Genomic DNA, 17,287 nt, shown 5'->3' with positions numbered 1-17,287 from the left:
TTGGATTTTTTTTTAATGTTTCATGTTTATTGGAATCCAAATTAAATGTCAGTCCTTTTGATCCTTTTGTTAAATTGCATCAAGATAATGGTAAGTTTTATGATTATATGACTGCATATAAAAGATTAATAGGCACATTGTTATAGTTGAATTCTACTTAGTTTATTTCTTCATGATGCCACTATGACACATTATCATGCTACTTTCAGACTTATGAGATATTCAAATACTGATTGGATGGATTGTATTGATTCTAGAAAATCAATTACAAAATATTATTTTTTGCATTTCTTTCATGATATCTTAGTGTGTTAAGAAGCAACAAATTGTGTATGATTCTTCTTCTGAAGTCGGGTACAAAGCTTTTTCTATTGTAACATGTGAGTTGTAGTAGTTACTTCATTTATTCAAAAATTTATATGTTACCTTTATATAGTTGGAAATCCACCACAATCTATGAAGAATTTCAATCAAATCTTGATAAATAAGATTGTTATCACCCACACAATAACAATGAAAAGAAAAGAATAATTTAGAAAGAAAAAAAGAACGATGAAGGAGATGAAGAATTTTCTACAAAGTTTCTCTCTGTCCACAACCTATGAAAAACTTCTTTATTCACTTTGTAACTGCAAAATTATGTGAATACAATGTTATGAATATAGCATTCACTTCATTACAAAAATAATGGTTACTCTCTCTATTTATAGATTTAGGTTTACTTGCTCACTAAGCCAAGACCCAAAACTATAAAAGCCCAAAATAGTTAACACTACTAAAATTAGGCCTAAGTCAAAATCCTGTGTGAAGCAACATGCTTCGACATTTCGACGCACTAATACAACTCAACACACTAGATGGTTCGACACTTCCGTGCTTCTGTCGAGCAACCTGCTTCGAAACAAGAAATTAAAATTCAACACACCACCTAATTCATTGTGTCTAAGCTATCTATATTCATCATAGCTCTTAGTCTTCTAAGCACTTCGACCTGCATTCCCTTTGTCATGATGTCTGCAATCTGATTCTTAGTTCTGCAGTGTTCCATATTCATCTTCCTATCTGCTACCTGCTCTTGAAAATAATGAAACCTCATTTCGATGTGCTTGCTTCGACCATGTGCTATTAGATTCTTCGCCAGATTGATAGTTGACATGTTGTCGATCTTCATGGTAATTGTTCCATGACTCTTCGCTGTTATCTCTTCGACAAGATTCACCACCCATGTTGTTTGACATGCACAAAGAGAAACAACTATGTATTCTTCTTTGCACGACGATAATGCCACTACTGACTGCTTTCTCGAACTCGAAGTAACTAGTGCACCACCTAGCATAAACACATAGTCAGTTGTGGATTTTCGATCCTCAGCATCACTACACCAACTTGAGTCGGTGTATACCACTAGTTTGCATTCCTTTCCTTCATCAGCTACAGGAAACAGAATATCATAGTTGAGAGTTCCTTTCAGATACCTTAATATCCTCTTCGTCGCTGCTAGATGTGATACCTTTGACTTCTGCATGAATCTACTCACCATAACTACACTATAGGCTAAGTCGGGCATTGTGTGACAAAGGTATCGAAGTGACCCAATAAGTCTTCTATATTGGATAGGGTCGACATCATCTTCATCTGAATCTTTTGAGAGTTGTAATCTGGGCTCAGCTGGAGTCGAAGTTGGGTTGCAATCTTGCATCTCAAATCTCTTGAGTATTTCGCCTGCATATCTTCTTTGATGCATCATCAAACTTCTACCACTCTTGTAGAATTCGGCAAGGAAATATGAAATGTCACCTAAATCTGACATTTCAAATTCCTTGTTGAGATCACCTTTGAAATCTTCGATCTCCTTCTTGTAGCTACCTGTCATCAACAAGCCATCAACATAGAGATATAGTATAAACATTTCACTCTTGCTTCTTCTTACATATACTCCATATTCAGTTGTGCACTTCACAAATTCCTTCTCCCTTAGAAAGCCATATATCTTCTTGTTCCAAGCTCTTGGAGCTTGTTTAAGTCCGTACAGGGCTTTATGCGGCCTGTACACCTTTCTTTCTTCGCCTTGTTTCACAAACCCAACTTGTTGTGCAACATAAACTTCTTCTTCTAAGGGGTCATTCAGGAATGCACATTTCACATCCATCTAACACATCTATCAGTTGTTCATGTTTGCTAGACCAACAACCAACCTAATTATTTCGATCCTAGCAACAGGTGCTAAAACTTCATCGAAGTCGATTCCTTCTTTTTGAATAAATCCTTTCGCCACAAGTCTCGCCTTGTGTTGATTCGCGTCTCCTTTGGGATTCAACTTCACCTTGTATACCAACTTCACATCGATTCCTTCTTGTCTTGGGGTAATTCGATAAGTGACCAAGTTTTGTTGACTTCGATTGACTTCAGTTCTTCATTCATTGCTTTCACCCACTTTGAATCTTTCAATTCATCAATTGCATTAACTGGTTCAACATCTGCATAGAAAGCATAGTGTACCAGCTCACCTTCTTCATTAACCACATCATCTGATGTAATCACACATTCTTGCAACCTTGCAGGCATGTGTCTTGTTCTTTGAGGTCTGCTTGGGCCTACTTCACCTCTAACTTCTTATCAAACTTCTCTTTTGACTTCACTAGCTGGTTAATCACATAATATTCTCACTTAATTCTTCTTAACATTCTCAATCCAGTCCCATTCCTTAATCTCATCGATGATCGCGTCCTTGCTAATCACCACTTCCTTATTCACTAGGTCGAACAACTTGTATCAGCCAGTCGAATGATATCTTATCAGGATCATCTGACTCGACTTGTCATCAAGTTTTCTTCTCAACTGATTTGGAACATGTTTATATGCATTAGATCCAAACACCTTCAGATGACTCAAACTAGGCTTGACACCAGACAAACATTCTTCTGGCATGATTCCTTATAGATTCTTCATTGGACATCTATTCAGGATTTATGTTGTAGTCGACACAGCTTCTCCCTATAATTCTTTGGGTAGATGCTTGCCTTTCAACATGCTTCTAACCATATTCATTATGGTTCTATTCTTCCTTTCTGTAACTCCATTCTACTGCGGAGTGTAGGGTGGCACCACCTCATGCATAATCCCTTCTTTCACACATAATGTGTCGAAGTCTTTCGACACATATTCTCCACCACCATCAGTCCTCAGAGTCTTTATCTTTCGACCACTTTGTCTTTCGACCATGGATTTAAACTTGGCAAATACCTCGATCACTTCAATCTTCTTCTTGATCAGGTAAGTCCACAATTTTCGACTGAAATCATCTATGAATGTAACAAAGTATTTGTTACCTCCAATCGAGTCCACCTGGATAGGACCACATACATCAGAGTATATGATTTCAAGAATTTTCTTCGACCTGCTTCTTGCATCCTTTACTGAAGTTGTTCTTGTGTTGCTTCGCATGCACACATTCTTCACACACTTTGTTTGGAATATCGATTTCTGGTAATCCTGAAACCATATTTCTTCTCTTCAAATCTCTGATGTCTTTGAAATTGAGATGGCCAAGTCTATAATTCCATATCCATTCATCTCTGTTGACTTATCACTACAACAAACAAGACCTTAGACAGCGCTTTTTTTAGCCTTAGACAGCGCTTTAAAGCGCTGTCTAAACCTCCGCTGCTAAAGGTTTAGACAGCGCTTTTTTAAATCTTAAAAGCGCTGTCTAAGCCCCCCCCCCCTTAGACAGCGCTTTGGCCAAAAGCGCTTTATAAGACTCTCTTATTTTAAAATTTTTAGGTATACCTTAGACAGCGCTTTTGAAAAGCGCTGTCTAAGCCCCACCCCTTAGACAGCGCTTTGGCCAAAAGCGCTTTCTAAGACCCTCCTATTTTAATTTTTTTAGGTATACCTTAGACAGCGCTTTTCAAAAAGCGTTGTCTAAGCCCCCCCCCCCCCCCCCCTTAGACAGCACTTTTTACAAAAGCGCTGTCTAAGGTATACGAAAATTTTGATCCATGTTCTCTCCGATTTCCAGTATGGCAGCCATATTCCCACACCGGTAACAGTAATTTGGAGCACTAAATACAGTGACAACATTCTTCTCCTAAAATGGTGTTATCAATATGAAATCATTAGAAAACAGCATAAAGGTATTACTAAAGACGGAAAAAAATAATTATCCACCTGAGCCCAATTGTATCCTTCCATAACAAGCTGGTGAGCTCTAGATATCAGCGAGAGACCATTGGTATGATTGAACTGTGAAGCTATATCCTGGCCAAATGTGTATCCAGCACCACGGGGAGATATTCCCCACCCACAACGATCATCGGGATCAGACCATAAGAGATCACACATTGGTCCTTCGTGTGGAACCTGTAATGAGCAATTATAGTTGTTACAACTTACAAGAATTAGGATACCTAAATTATATATTGATTTGTTTCTTATCATATATAATAAAACCTCCATGATGTAGTTGAGACACATGGTTTCACAGTATGTTTCTCATTTTCTTTCATAACATTAAGGATTAATATATTTTATGGAAATGCTAACGAGTGCTCCCGGGACACTGGTTAAGAAATTAACATGGTAAGTTGAACATTATTTAAGAGATTAAAAAACATCGTGAATTGGATTTAAAGAATTTATCTAAGCCTTTCAAAATCCTAGCCAAAGGAACCTGCAGCCTGAAGCAAGGCTGTTGACGTACTAATATTTGATCAAACCAGATAGGAAAGGAAATATGTCCCTATTGAAGGTCCTCAATGAAACAAAGGTGGCAATTCAAATCAAGTATTTTTCAACTTAAAAATCAGAAAGCTGTTTAGCTCAAATATGGTTCTTTAGTTAAATGCAGAGCATTAATGCTAACTGTTACACACGAACCTCTTGTATACGATCCAATGCTCTGATATTGTCCAGTGTATCCAAAGAAGGAGAGAGACCTCCATGCAAGCAGAAAACCTAAAATATATGAGGAATTTAGAGGCTGGCATACAATTAGTCAGAAGAATGTCTCCACAGAGTAGTACCCACGATCTGCATGAATGAAGCATTATGGTGAGTAAATTGCAGCATACAATAGAATCGATGCAATTGAGCAAAGGTAATATCAGGTATCTGACTTTAAAAAATGTGGGATAATGTATGATGTATACTTGTATATAGATCTGCATCAAATCTAGAAATAGACAATTAAAAGAAGCTAGAACACCCCACATATATGTATTGATTAAGAATCCAAACACTACTTAATAGAAAGAGATAAAAAGAACTGATACTTGACATCACAGAGATTCACTCCTAGAGCCCTACTGATATATATTCTAGAAGAATCCATTCATAACTTTCAATTTCGTTCTTCATGACACTTTCGACTAACAAATCTTCTCGCTGCTTCTAAGATACAAACAAATCACAACCAGAAGTATTTTCTATAATTGAAGTACCAACATTTATCATGAACAAACAAGGTAATAAAAGTATAAAACATCCACACTCACACAGCAAGATCTACTCACCTAAAAATTCAATTTCAATACCAAATATTCCAACTTTTATATTCAAATTGATAATCTTTAAACCTTAATTAACCACAGAAATTCATTTATAAAAACAAATGAAAAAGAAAAAAGAATATATCAAAACTCACCTACATAATCACCCATAAAGAGGTATCCTCACTGTATGGATGCACAGTCTCACAATTTGGATACGCTTTCAAAGCTGCATCCTCACTGTATGCTCCCGGCACTCCCTATATCGAACAAATGATTCGTCAGTAGCACAACAAACAATGTCATGTCATGGATAGTTCAGCTGAATAGTAAATACAATGTTACTTAGGTAAGAGAAAAAGACCCGGATAAAATTAAGCTTACCTTATCTATTTCATCGGGTGCAAGGGCACCTTTAATATCTTGTTTATTTGCTAGAATTAGTAAGGATGCTCCAGATAGTCTCTGTCATATGTAAAACAAAATTAATGACATTTGAAAATACTAGTAGCTCACAAATATCTAGAGAAGAGCAGAGTATTCATTCGCGATGCCATCTGAGCATCCTAAATAATTAACAGTGAGAAATAAAACATTTTGTTCAAGTGCTAGGGAATCAAGATAACAAATAATGCTTTGGTTCTTGACCAAAATTCCCAACGGATTCACTATGGGCAACTACTCTACTTGGATGCATTAGTACAGAGGACACACAAGTCTTTCCCAATCAATAGATTAAATAAAGGGATATGAATTGGTATGGCTAAAATGTCTGAATATCTTCAGTTAAGTACTGCATGTAATTAATTTGTTACTGACAAGTAATAACTATCTGTATTGAACAAACCTCTTCCTTTAGAAGGTTATCTAGCTCCATTTTGCAATCATCCAACCTTCTAAGATCTGAACTGTCAACTACCCAAACTAAACCATCTGTTTGCTCAAAGTAGTTTCTCCAGTAAGATCGAATTGTTTTTTGGCCTCCAACATCCCATATATTTAGAGTGTACCTGCCATTGCCAATTTGGATAAATGCCCCAGCATTCTAGAATATAGTAAATCAACGCAAGAAACTCATCAAAACAAAGGCTAACATATGAAGAATGACCTGGCATGTTGTGTAACTATAAAGGGAAATCAAAAGCAATTTTTTTTGTAAATGGAAATCACAAGCAAATACTTTCAAAGAATTTAAAGCAAAAAAACTAACATGTTTTAGAATATACCACAATCAAATTAAGAAGCAATATCATGTGTTTATCCCCATCAAACAAAAGAATAATACTTTGCCACAGAAAAATGCATAAACCATGTTCAGTTGAAACTTTAACGAAGCTTATTCTTATTCACATATTCCCAAAAAATGATGACTAACATAACTAGCAATCGACAAAAATAAAAATGGACAGCAGCAGAGATATGCATATATAATTAAAGTGATTTGTGGGGTGAAAATAAAGCAAGGTTTTACTTTTGGTAGGCGATGGTTTTGATGTTGAAGCCAAGGGTAGGACTAATGACACTAGTGTCCTCCCCATTAATCTTCAAAACGATTGTAGTTTTTCCAGAATTGTCCAACCCACTGCATATAAATCTCAACTATTAATTAATGTAGTAAAATCTAGAGCAAAGAAAAAGGAATTGGAAGCTAAACAACAATTATTTCATTTCATATTGCTTTCCCCTACTTTAAAAATCACGGTCTTTGTAATAAACTGTCATTGATCATTAACAACATTCTCTTTAGTAATGGCAGAACTTTGGTTGATTTGGACGACTATGTCATGGGAAACAAGTGTGGAAATAACAACATGCCCTTCATTTTCAGTAGTTCTTGTGATTTCTATTATCTTCATTTTCTTTTTCATTTCTTTGCTTTGACCCCAAAGTACCGCATAGAGACCGCACACAATCACAATTGCTCCAAGCATGCTATGAAAATATTGCTAAAAATTAATTGTGAATATATTGATGGCTTGAAAGTAGAATAAAAAACATGAATTGATATATGTTTAGGTAAACTAAGAAATAGAACATACCTTCCCAAATATAATTTCTCATCTAACATGAAATAAGCAGCTATAGCTACAAGTAAGAGTTGTAAAGGACTGAAAATAGATGCAAATACAGGGCCTCTCTTCTTTATGCACCAGGTGGTAGCGATAACAACTAATCCTGAGACCACTATTCCCTGCATCAACATTTACTCACATTTAAAACTTCCTTTAACCAAATAATTGATTATAACAACATGAATGTTAAGATATTTAGTAAATTAGTAGGAACATACTGGATAAATAACGGAAAGAATCCTGAGGTTGTTTCGTAGCTTCCATTGTTCCCAGTCCCTTTCAACACAAAGAGCAATAATAGTTGCTTGAATGGCTCCCATTGTGGCTATTAAAGCTGCACTTGAGGGATGACTTGAGTATTCCTTATTCAACTTAGCCTGTGCCGTGTAAAGGAGAAAGAAATATGACAACATTTATAACTAATCAAGTATGATGAGCTTACCAAAATCAACGTGACACGAGTTTTTTTAAAAAGCTTCAAAGTGTAGCTTTTGTAAAATCATGGTGTTAGTCACTATGATTAAGGCAAACTCACTGCGAATCCAAACCACAACGATTCACATAAGACTATCGCTATGAAAATGACAAATTGTGTCTGATGAGTGAATAAACTAACCTGAATAATATACCACAATGAGAAAGAGCAACTGCTTGCTAGTGCACACAAAACACCCAACGCTTTCTCAGCAAAGTCGGCATGGTGAGATGCTATTTGTTCATTTGAATTTTGATTTGGATACAAAAGGTTGATTTTAGAAGACCAAATATGAATTTCTGTACCTTTGAAAAAAATAATCAACATTGCACCACTCATTCCCATTATTGTTCCTATCACCTTAGCTTTTCCTTCCACGAACTTCAAATCGAATTTATCCATTCTATGAAAACCAACAAAATGGAAAGGAATGAAATACATTGAGGCTTAGTTTGAGAGTTTGGAGGCTAAGGGATGAGAGGATTTTGAAAAAAGAAAATAATTAAGTGAAAATAATAGAAGAATATATATATATATATGTATATATATATATATATATATATATATATATATATATATATATATATATATATATATATATACCCGAAGCACACAGCCATGATGAAGGTAATGACTGGAATTAGGTTGGAGACAACCAACATAAATGTTGCTGACGTTAAAGCAAGAGCCTCGAGGTAAAGGTTTAGATACAAACTTCCCCTGAAATATTACATATCAATATATTATTGTTTTCACAGTTGTTGGATACAAATTCTGTCACATACTACATATAATCGAATAAAGTAAATCAGTGGGAGAAAAAACTAACTTGTATGATATCACCCTCAGAGATGTCTTTTGCAGCCATTCTACTGTCAATAATTGCTGGAAATCAAGTGGGTAAGTTGCAACTTGAATTAAAGGATGGAAAACAGTAGAGAAATTAGAAGAGTGTCTTTACCTACAATACAACACAAGAAAGTGCATAAATAAACAGATAACAGTTGAGTTAATAAACAAAAAAAAAAGTTTGTAAAGTAAAAGCAAAAAGTGTTAAATGAGAGTAAGAAAAACCTCGAACCAGTCTGTAAGCATCTCTTCTGTATTCTTCTTGCTCATTTAGGTCAAAATCAAAATCACTGTGATTGGGATTATTAACAATTGGCCACCATTTCGGCAATTTCCTTTGAACTGCAACCTTATTGTTCTTCAAAGACCGCTTAATCGGCGCCGTAACGCCGCTCCTGGAACCCAATCCAACAACCACCTCTTTCCCTCCAAGACTCTGGTCTCTGCGCACCATAGATTTACCATAACCAGACGCGTTTCGCCGCCACGGCGCTAACCTAGAAACCAATTCAATCAATACTCTAAAAACAGAAAACGCTACGAGAGTCAAAGCAGCTGAAGTTCCGACGAAGTGAATAGTGGAAGGAAGAGTGGAAGAAGTGGGAAAAGAGGTTGTGGTTGTGGTGGTGGTAGGGATGGAAGGTTTGAGTTTGTTGTGACGGCGGCTGCGGCGGCGGATGCGACGGCCGAATGAAGCGGTGACGAAGCGGGAAAAGCATGGTGATGAAATTGGAGAATGAGAAGGAAGAGTGGAAGAAGTGGGAGAAAAAATCGACATATCAAATCGCTACTACACATGTGTTATGGTTATTTTTCCAAAAGCGCTTTCTAAACCCCCCTTAGACAGCGCTTTTGGTTTTATTTATTTTTTTAATTTAAAGACTTTAGACAGCGCTTTATCAAAAGCGCTGACTAAGGTCTATATTTAAAAGCGCTTTCTAAAAGCGCTGTCTAAGGGGGGGTCTTAGACAGCGCTTTTAGAAAGCGCTGTCTAAGACCCCCCCTTAGACAGCGCTTTCATTATTTTTTTGGAACATTTTCCGTGTTCTATTTTAATTTTAACCTTAGACAGCGCTTTCTTTTAAAAGCGTTGTCTAAGATGCGCTGTTAAAAGTCATTTTTGGCGTAGTGTATGTTGCAAGGCACTTATGTTCCATCACATTAAGTTCAATCTTGAAGGTTCTATTATGAGACAATGGAGCCTTCAAGATCAACCTTCCATTTGAGTCAAGAAATCTCATCATCTTATCTTCGATCGACACCTTGTAGTTCTTTTCGACTAACTGCCCTATGCTAAGCAAAGTGCTCTTCATGCCTAGTATGTACAACACATTTGAAATTACTGACCTCTTGCCATCTTTCCTCATAATCAGAACATCACCAACACCTTCAGCTGCTAGAGTGTTGTCATTTGCAAATTTCACCATGTTCTTCATTGAGGGCTTTATGTTAACAAACCAATATTTTCTTCCAGACAAGTGTGATGAGCATCCCAAGTCCAAGTACCATTGGTCCTTAAATCTCTCTTCTTCTCTTGTTGTGACCATCAACAACGTCTCTTCTTCTTCATGTTCGCCAGCTTTGCATAAGTTTCTTGATTCTTCTGTTTTTCTGGAAAATCACTAGAATAGTGACCATACTTCTGACAATTGTAATACTGAATATGAATATAGTATGGCTTTTGACCACTACCTATTCCTCTACCTGTATGACCACCTATTTGGTTTCCTTGGTTCCATGGTTTTCTCTTATTCAACCAGTTTCCTTCTTGATGATTTCGACCAGTAGAATTATTGTAGCCTCCTCTGCCTTTATTGCCATTCCAACTTCCTTTGCCTTTCCTTTCTTTTGTTGGTTGCGCTTGTAAAGCCATATCACTCTTCGACTTTCCTACAACTCTTTAAGCCATTCTTTGTTCATGAGATTCAAGCGTCCATTGAAGCTCTTCCTTTGTCAGTTTTGACAAATCTTTCGACTCTTCTATGGCTATTACCATGTGGCCGAACTTTGGAGCCAACAACCTCAAGATCTTTCCAACAACAGATCTTGATGTCAACACTTCTCCATATTTCTTGATTTGATTCACCAGTTTCGTAACCTTGGTGAAAAATCAGTTATGTTTTCATTGTCTTCCATCTGAAGCAATTCATACTTCCTTTTGTGAACTTGTAACCTCACCTCTTTCACCTTCTCCGCGCCTCCAAACGACTTCTCCAGAATTTCCCATGTTTCTTTCATTGACTCTACATCACTAACCTTTTCAAAGTTATTTGCATCAACATATTGATGGATTATAAAGAGAGCTTTATAATCTTTCTTCTTCAATTCTTTATGTTCAGCCTTTTCTTGATCTATCGTGTTTTTTGCAAGCGTTGTTACTCCTTCCTTCACAAGATCCCAAAGATATTGATAACAGAACACAACCTTTATCTGCTTACACCAATTCTCATAATTGTTGTTCTTGAGAATCGAAAGGTTTGCTGGAAAATGCTTGTTTGGATGATTCATTGTCATTGTGATTTTCTTCCCACGAATCGCTTAAATCATAGCTCTTGATACCAAATGTTAAAAATCCACCACAACCTAAGGAGAATTTCAATCAATCTTGATGAGCAAGATTTTTATCACCCACTCAATAACAATGAAAAGAGAAGAATAATTTAGAAAGAAAAAAAGAACGGTGAAGGAGGAGAAGAATTTTCTGCAGAGTTTCTCTCTACCCAAAACCTGTGAAAAACTTCTTTATTCACTTTGCAACTGCAAAATTCTGTGAATACAATGTTATGAATACAACATTCACTTCATTACAAAAATAAGAGTTACTCGCTCTATTTATAGATTTATGTTTACTTGCTCACCAAGTTGATAACGCGAAAACGTATCGTATTTTTGGCTCCATATGCATTGCTTTTTACTCGATTAACACTATTTATTACACAGTATTTTATGTTTATTGCAGATATTTATCGATTAAAAGGTTTACCGCAAAAAAATGGAAAATAGCAAAAAGGAATGAAAAATGCAAGAAAAGAGAAGAAAATGAGGTTTCCAAAGGGATAATGGGCCACCAAAGCAAATGAGCTTGTGGCGCCCATTATCCAAAGAGTGTGGCGCCCGCCACATTGGGCCAAGAGGGAGGTGGCGCCCACCACCAACCCTTGAAAAGTGGTAGGCGGTTGCAAAAAGAGTGGCGCTCGCCACTCATCATGGAACTAGGGTTGTGGCAACCGCCACAACCTAGTCTTCCTACTTTTCCTCCACTCTTTTAGCCACGGTTTCCACTAACTTTTTATACAAATGAGGAATATGGAAAGGATATAAAAAAAAACCTCTCAGACTCGCACATGATCTCTCTTCTTCCAGTTTTCAAGTTCACGATTAAATTTGTTCAGCACTATTTTTTTCTTTTAGTTTTCTAGGCAGTTTCTTACCATTGTAAAAGTGATAGTTTCTCCACATCAGGGACTATTACGGTTTGTTATTTTTACGCATTTGGGATTCAATTGTAAGGGGTATTCATTGCCAAAGCCTGCCAGAATTATTTAATCGAAGATTCAAGATTCAATTCCAGTTCTTAAATTGCAATCCAGGTTTATTACTGATTACTGCTTTATTTATTTATGCCTTACTGTACGTTTAATTCCCCAATTGCCATGTTTGTTACCGGATCTACGTTCGGCTTAACCCTTAGATATCAGTATGTAAAGACCGTCAAAACGATGGGATTCAATAAATAATTGGTACGAGAGTATAAAATAAACTAAGGTTACGGTCAACAAGAACGAGAGTTTGAGATTTTAACCAGATAAATGAAACTAGGCATTGATCCTAAACACAACGAGAGTGCTTTAGAAATAATTAGACTTTATCTATATTCAAAAAATACTTTTAAATTCAAAATGAGACCACGAGAGCCAAGCATTCTGGTTTAGGAGTATGGTCAGAGTCAATAAAAACGAGAGTGTGAGGCTAAGTCATTTCTATAAATAATTTCTACTGAAGAATATTTTAACCAATAAGATTACACCAATTATCTATCGAATCCCCGAGGTTTGATGTATTACATACCGATATCCCCTTTATCTTATATCTTTATCTTTATTCTATTTTATAGTTGTTTCTCTTCATCCCTCCAATCTTAGAACAATCATTCGCCTTAGATTTACATAGTAACATTAGACCATGATACGCTCGATTTATTAGTCCTTGTGGGTTCGATAATCTTTAAAACTATGCGATAGGACTGTACACTTGCAGTCACGATTCACATAGACTTACCAAAGTCACGATCAAGTTTTTGCCGCCGTTGCCGGGGACTAATTTAGTCGATATCATAACTCTAGTGTTATCCAATATAGACTAAGGCAAACAATTCTTTTTTCCTTTTCTACATTTGTCGAGTGTATGCCAAATACTCGCTCTTAAGGCGGGAAATTAAAGCTACAACTCGATGAACCCGAGCATTATCTTAGATTAGAACGTCGGATACGAGACTTGATACGGGAACATCGTATCAAGCTAAATATTCCTGACCTTAACATTCCTACTTCTGAATCAGTTATTCAACCAGAGATGGCCGAAGGAGGGAAAATCGTCCTCTTACGTGTTATGCAATCCCTTCACAGGATGAACCTCATAACATCATCGCTGCCCCTGTGATCGAAGCCAACAATTTTGAGCTAAAACCTTCACTGTTGTCAGCCATACAACAAAACCAGTTTTCAGGTAGTCCCACGGAGGACCCGAACCTACACTTGTCAGTATTTTTGCAATACGCACACGGTGAAAGTGAATGGTGTCAGCCCAGAAGCTATAAGACTCCGTCTTTTCCCATCTTCATTAAGAGATAGAGCTAGAGCTTGGCTCCAGTCTCTACCATCCAACTCTGTCACTACGTGGAACGAGTTGAAGAAAGTCTTCTTAGCCCGATATTTCCCACCTAGTAAGACGGCTATGCTAAGATCCCAAATAAACGGGTTTAACAAAAGGATAATGAATCACTTTTTGAAGCTTGGGAGAGATGAAAAGACATGATGAGGCTATGCCCACATCATGGTCTAGAAGAATGACTGATAATCCACACCTTTTACAACGGTCTCTTGTACAATACAAGATTGATAATAGACATCGCTGCGGGTGGCGCATTGATGGATAAACCATACAACGAGGCCTATCAACTCATTGAAAGTATGGCCCAGAATCATTACCAATGGGGAAGCGAAAGAACCTTTGTAGAGAAACCTCAATCGAAGGGAGGCATGTACGAATTGAGCAGTCTTGACCATGTCAACACCAAGGTAGATGCCCTGACTCAAAATATAGACAACTTGACCATAACACCAGCAACCACCGTGGCTGCCGTAGCACCAAACTGCGAGATATGCGGAGTTTAAGGGCATACTGCCCCAGAATGTCAACTCTTGACAGGAAACTCCACAAACCAGGTGAATTCTGCTCAAGGAAACCCTTACTCAAATACCTATAACCCAGGTTGGAAGAACCATCCTAACTTCTCATACAAAAACAATAATGCATTGTATACACCTAATCAAGCACCTGCTATACCCCCAGGATATCATAAAGTTGCCGCAAATACTCAAAAGGCTCCTAGGAAATCAAACTTAGAAATAATGATGAAAAACTTTATAGCTACCCAAATAAGGATTTCCTAAAGCAAAACATACACACTAGTGAGCAAATCAAGCAGTTAGCAAACAAGGTAGACGCATTAGCCACCCAAAAAAAAATGTTGGAAACACAAATCTCACAAGTGATTCAACATTAAGCACCTACTGCTGCTCCTGCTGGCACATTTCCTGGACAGCCGCAACCAAACCCGAAAGGTCATGCAAATGCTATTATATTACAAAGTGGGATAGAACTAGACAGACAGACTGACCGACCCTAGAACTCAAAACCCATCCATGCATCAAGACCCAGGTAAGGTAACTGAGAAGGAAGACGAACAAGAGAAAGACAAAAACGAAGAGGACGTAGAGAAAGAAGAACCTTATGTGCCTCCACCACCATATAAACCCCCTATCCCTTATCCTTAAAGACTTGTTAAATCTAAAAGTGTAGGGTAATTTAAAAAATTCGTAGAGCTTCTAAAACAATTGAATATCACAATACCCTTTATGGAAGCCATAACTCAAATGCCCTCATATGCTAAGTTTTTCAAAGAAATCTATCTAACAAGAAGAAGATAGAGGATAACGAAACCGTTACACTTACTGCTGAGTGTAGCACCATAATACAAAACAATATGCCTCCTAAGCTGAAAGACCCAGGTAGTTTCTTCATACCCTGTGTAATCGGAAAGTTTGTCATCGACAAAGCACTATGCGACTTAGGAGCCAGTATTAGTTTAATGCCCTTGTCCATATGCGAAAGGCTAAAAATGGGAGAACTAAGACCTACGAGGATGTCTGTACAACTTGCAAATCGTTCCGTTAAATTTCCCGTAGGTATGCTAAAAAAAATTCCGGTGTGCATAGGACAATTCTATATTCCTACTGATTTTATAATCATGGATATAAAAGAGGATTCCAACATCCCTATCGTATTAGGAAGACCATTCCTAGCCACAGCCGGAGCTATCATAGATGTTAAGAAAGGCAAGCTAACATTCGAAGTTGGTGAGGAAAAAGTCGAGTTCATTTTGACGCAATTCCTAAAGGCACCAGCTATAGATGACACTTGTTGTCTACTAGATGCCATCGACGAATGCATAAGAGAAATGGAGAATGAACAAGCATCATACTCCGAAATACTGAAAATTCCAAGGCCCCCTACTTTTGAAGATGAAAATTTAAGTAAGGAATACCAAGATGACAGCCTAAGTGAATGCCTAACACTAACGCCCGATCATATGCCTTACCCAAAGAAACCAACCCTAGAACTTAAGACGTTACCCAAAAATCTAAGGTACGAATTCCTAGACATTAAACTTGAGCGACCTGTAATCGTAAATGCAGACTTAGGCCAGATAGAGACCGAAAAGCTTATACACGTTTTGAGAAAATACCCAACTGTTTTAGGCTACAATATCTCAGATCTAAAAGGAATAAGCCCTTCCATATGCATGCATCGCATAATGATAGGGGAAGACAGTAAGACCTCTAGAGAACATCAAAGAAGGATAAACCTCATTCTGAGTGATGTAGTAAAGAAAGAAGTGCAAAAGCTGTTAGAAGCAGGTACTATCTACCCGATATCCGATAGCCAATGGGTCAACCCAGTACATGTCGTACCAAAGAAGGGAGGCGTCACAGTTGTTAACAATGAAAAAGGAGAATTTATAGCACAAAGAGTGGTTACTGGAAGTAGAATGTGTATTGATTATAAAAAATTAAACAAAGCTACTCGGAAGGATCACTTTCCTTTGCCATTTATCGATCAAATGCTTGAAAGATTTGCTAAGCATTCTCACTTCTACTACCTAGACGGTTATTCGGGATTTTTCCAAATTCCTATTCATCCCGACGACCAAGAGAAAACGACCTTCACATGCCCCTATGGTACATTCGCCTATCGGGGAATGCCATTCAGACTGTGTAACGCTCCTGCAACATTCCAAAGATGCATGATGGCAATTTTCGCAGATTTCATAGATGACATCATGGAAGTCTTCATGGATGATTTCTCTGTATGCGGATAGAGCTTTGAAGGCTACTTATCGAATCTTGAAATGGTACTAAAAAGATGCATAAAAGTAAACCTAGTGCTAAACTGGGAAAAATATCATTTCATGATCCGACAAGGAATCGTGCTCGGACACATAGTATCTAACAAGGGGATTGAAGTCGACAAGGCAAAAATAGAAGTTATAGAAAACCTCCAGCCTCCAAAAACCGTAAGAGAAATACAAAGCTTTTTAGGACATGCCGGTTTCTACCAGCGATTCATTAAAGATTTCTCAAAAATCACAAAACCACTGACTGGTCTATTGATGAAAGACGCTGAATTCATCTTTGACGATAAATTCCTAGCAGCGTTTGAACAACTGAAAACAGCTCTTATTACCGCACCTATCATGCAACCACCTTATTGGAAATTACCTTTTGAAATCATGTGTGATGCTAGTGATTATGTTGTAGGTGCAATCTTAGGACAAAGAAGGGACAAGAAACTTCATGCAATATACTATGCAAGTAAAACCTTAGACCCTGCACAGATGAACTATGCCACCACAGAAAAGGAACTTTTAACCGTAGTGTTCGCTCTGGACAAATTCCGTTCCTACCTAGTAGGAGCAAAGATAATTATCTATACCGATCATGCTGCAATTAGATACTTGTTAAACAAAAAAGATGCCAAACCAAGACTCTTAAGGTGGATCTTACTATTACAAGAGTTCGACCTAGAAATCAAGGATAAAAGAGGCACGTAAAACATCGTGG

General features: G+C 37.3%; 4 protein-coding genes and 1 non-coding gene across 5 annotated transcripts; all 5 read right to left on the bottom strand.

Annotated features, from left to right (window-relative positions):
* Positions 1-3,976: 3,976 nt before the first annotated feature.
* On the bottom strand, positions 3,977-5,213 carry LOC127081916 (serine/threonine-protein phosphatase PP2A catalytic subunit). The gene is made up of 4 exons (XM_051022141.1): positions 5,151-5,213; positions 4,879-4,956; positions 4,171-4,362; positions 3,977-4,090 (listed from the first exon to the last, which is right to left on the bottom strand). Exons 1-4 carry the CDS (start codon positions 5,211-5,213, stop codon positions 3,977-3,979), a joined length of 447 nt encoding a protein of 148 aa, XP_050878098.1.
* A 178-nt stretch (positions 5,214-5,391) lies between these two features.
* Positions 5,392-7,211, bottom strand: LOC127081915 (ADP-ribosylation factor-like protein 2). The gene is made up of 7 exons (XM_051022140.1): positions 7,206-7,211; positions 6,961-7,088; positions 6,337-6,499; positions 5,874-5,954; positions 5,677-5,749; positions 5,514-5,576; positions 5,392-5,426 (listed from the first exon to the last, which is right to left on the bottom strand). The coding sequence occupies exons 1-7, from the start codon at positions 7,209-7,211 to the stop codon at positions 5,392-5,394; spliced, it is 549 nt and encodes a 182-aa protein (XP_050878097.1).
* Positions 7,208-8,749, bottom strand: LOC127081914 (WAT1-related protein At1g68170). Its single transcript, XM_051022139.1, has 5 exons — positions 8,640-8,749; positions 8,178-8,439; positions 7,780-7,938; positions 7,529-7,680; positions 7,208-7,421 (listed from the first exon to the last, which is right to left on the bottom strand). Exons 1-5 carry the CDS (start codon positions 8,696-8,698, stop codon positions 7,208-7,210), a joined length of 846 nt encoding a protein of 281 aa, XP_050878096.1. The 5' UTR covers positions 8,699-8,749.
* A 127-nt stretch (positions 8,750-8,876) lies between these two features.
* LOC127081913 (uncharacterized) lies at positions 8,877-9,663 on the bottom strand. The gene is made up of 2 exons (XM_051022138.1): positions 9,111-9,663; positions 8,877-8,997 (listed from the first exon to the last, which is right to left on the bottom strand). Exons 1-2 carry the CDS (start codon positions 9,661-9,663, stop codon positions 8,954-8,956), a joined length of 597 nt encoding a protein of 198 aa, XP_050878095.1. The 3' UTR covers positions 8,877-8,953.
* A 4,175-nt stretch (positions 9,664-13,838) lies between these two features.
* LOC127088894 (small nucleolar RNA R71) lies at positions 13,839-13,944 on the bottom strand. The gene has a single exon (XR_007790700.1). It is a non-coding gene; the product is annotated as a small nucleolar RNA R71 (small nucleolar RNA).
* Between the last annotated feature and the right edge of the window lie 3,343 nt (positions 13,945-17,287).

The sequence above is a fragment of the Lathyrus oleraceus genome, chromosome 5 (assembly GCF_024323335.1).
Source record: "Lathyrus oleraceus cultivar Zhongwan6 chromosome 5, CAAS_Psat_ZW6_1.0, whole genome shotgun sequence".
Classification (NCBI taxonomy): domain Eukaryota; kingdom Viridiplantae; phylum Streptophyta; class Magnoliopsida; order Fabales; family Fabaceae; genus Lathyrus; species Lathyrus oleraceus.
Note: the sequence above shows the minus strand (reverse complement) of the source record. Positions and strands in the feature narration are given on the sequence as shown.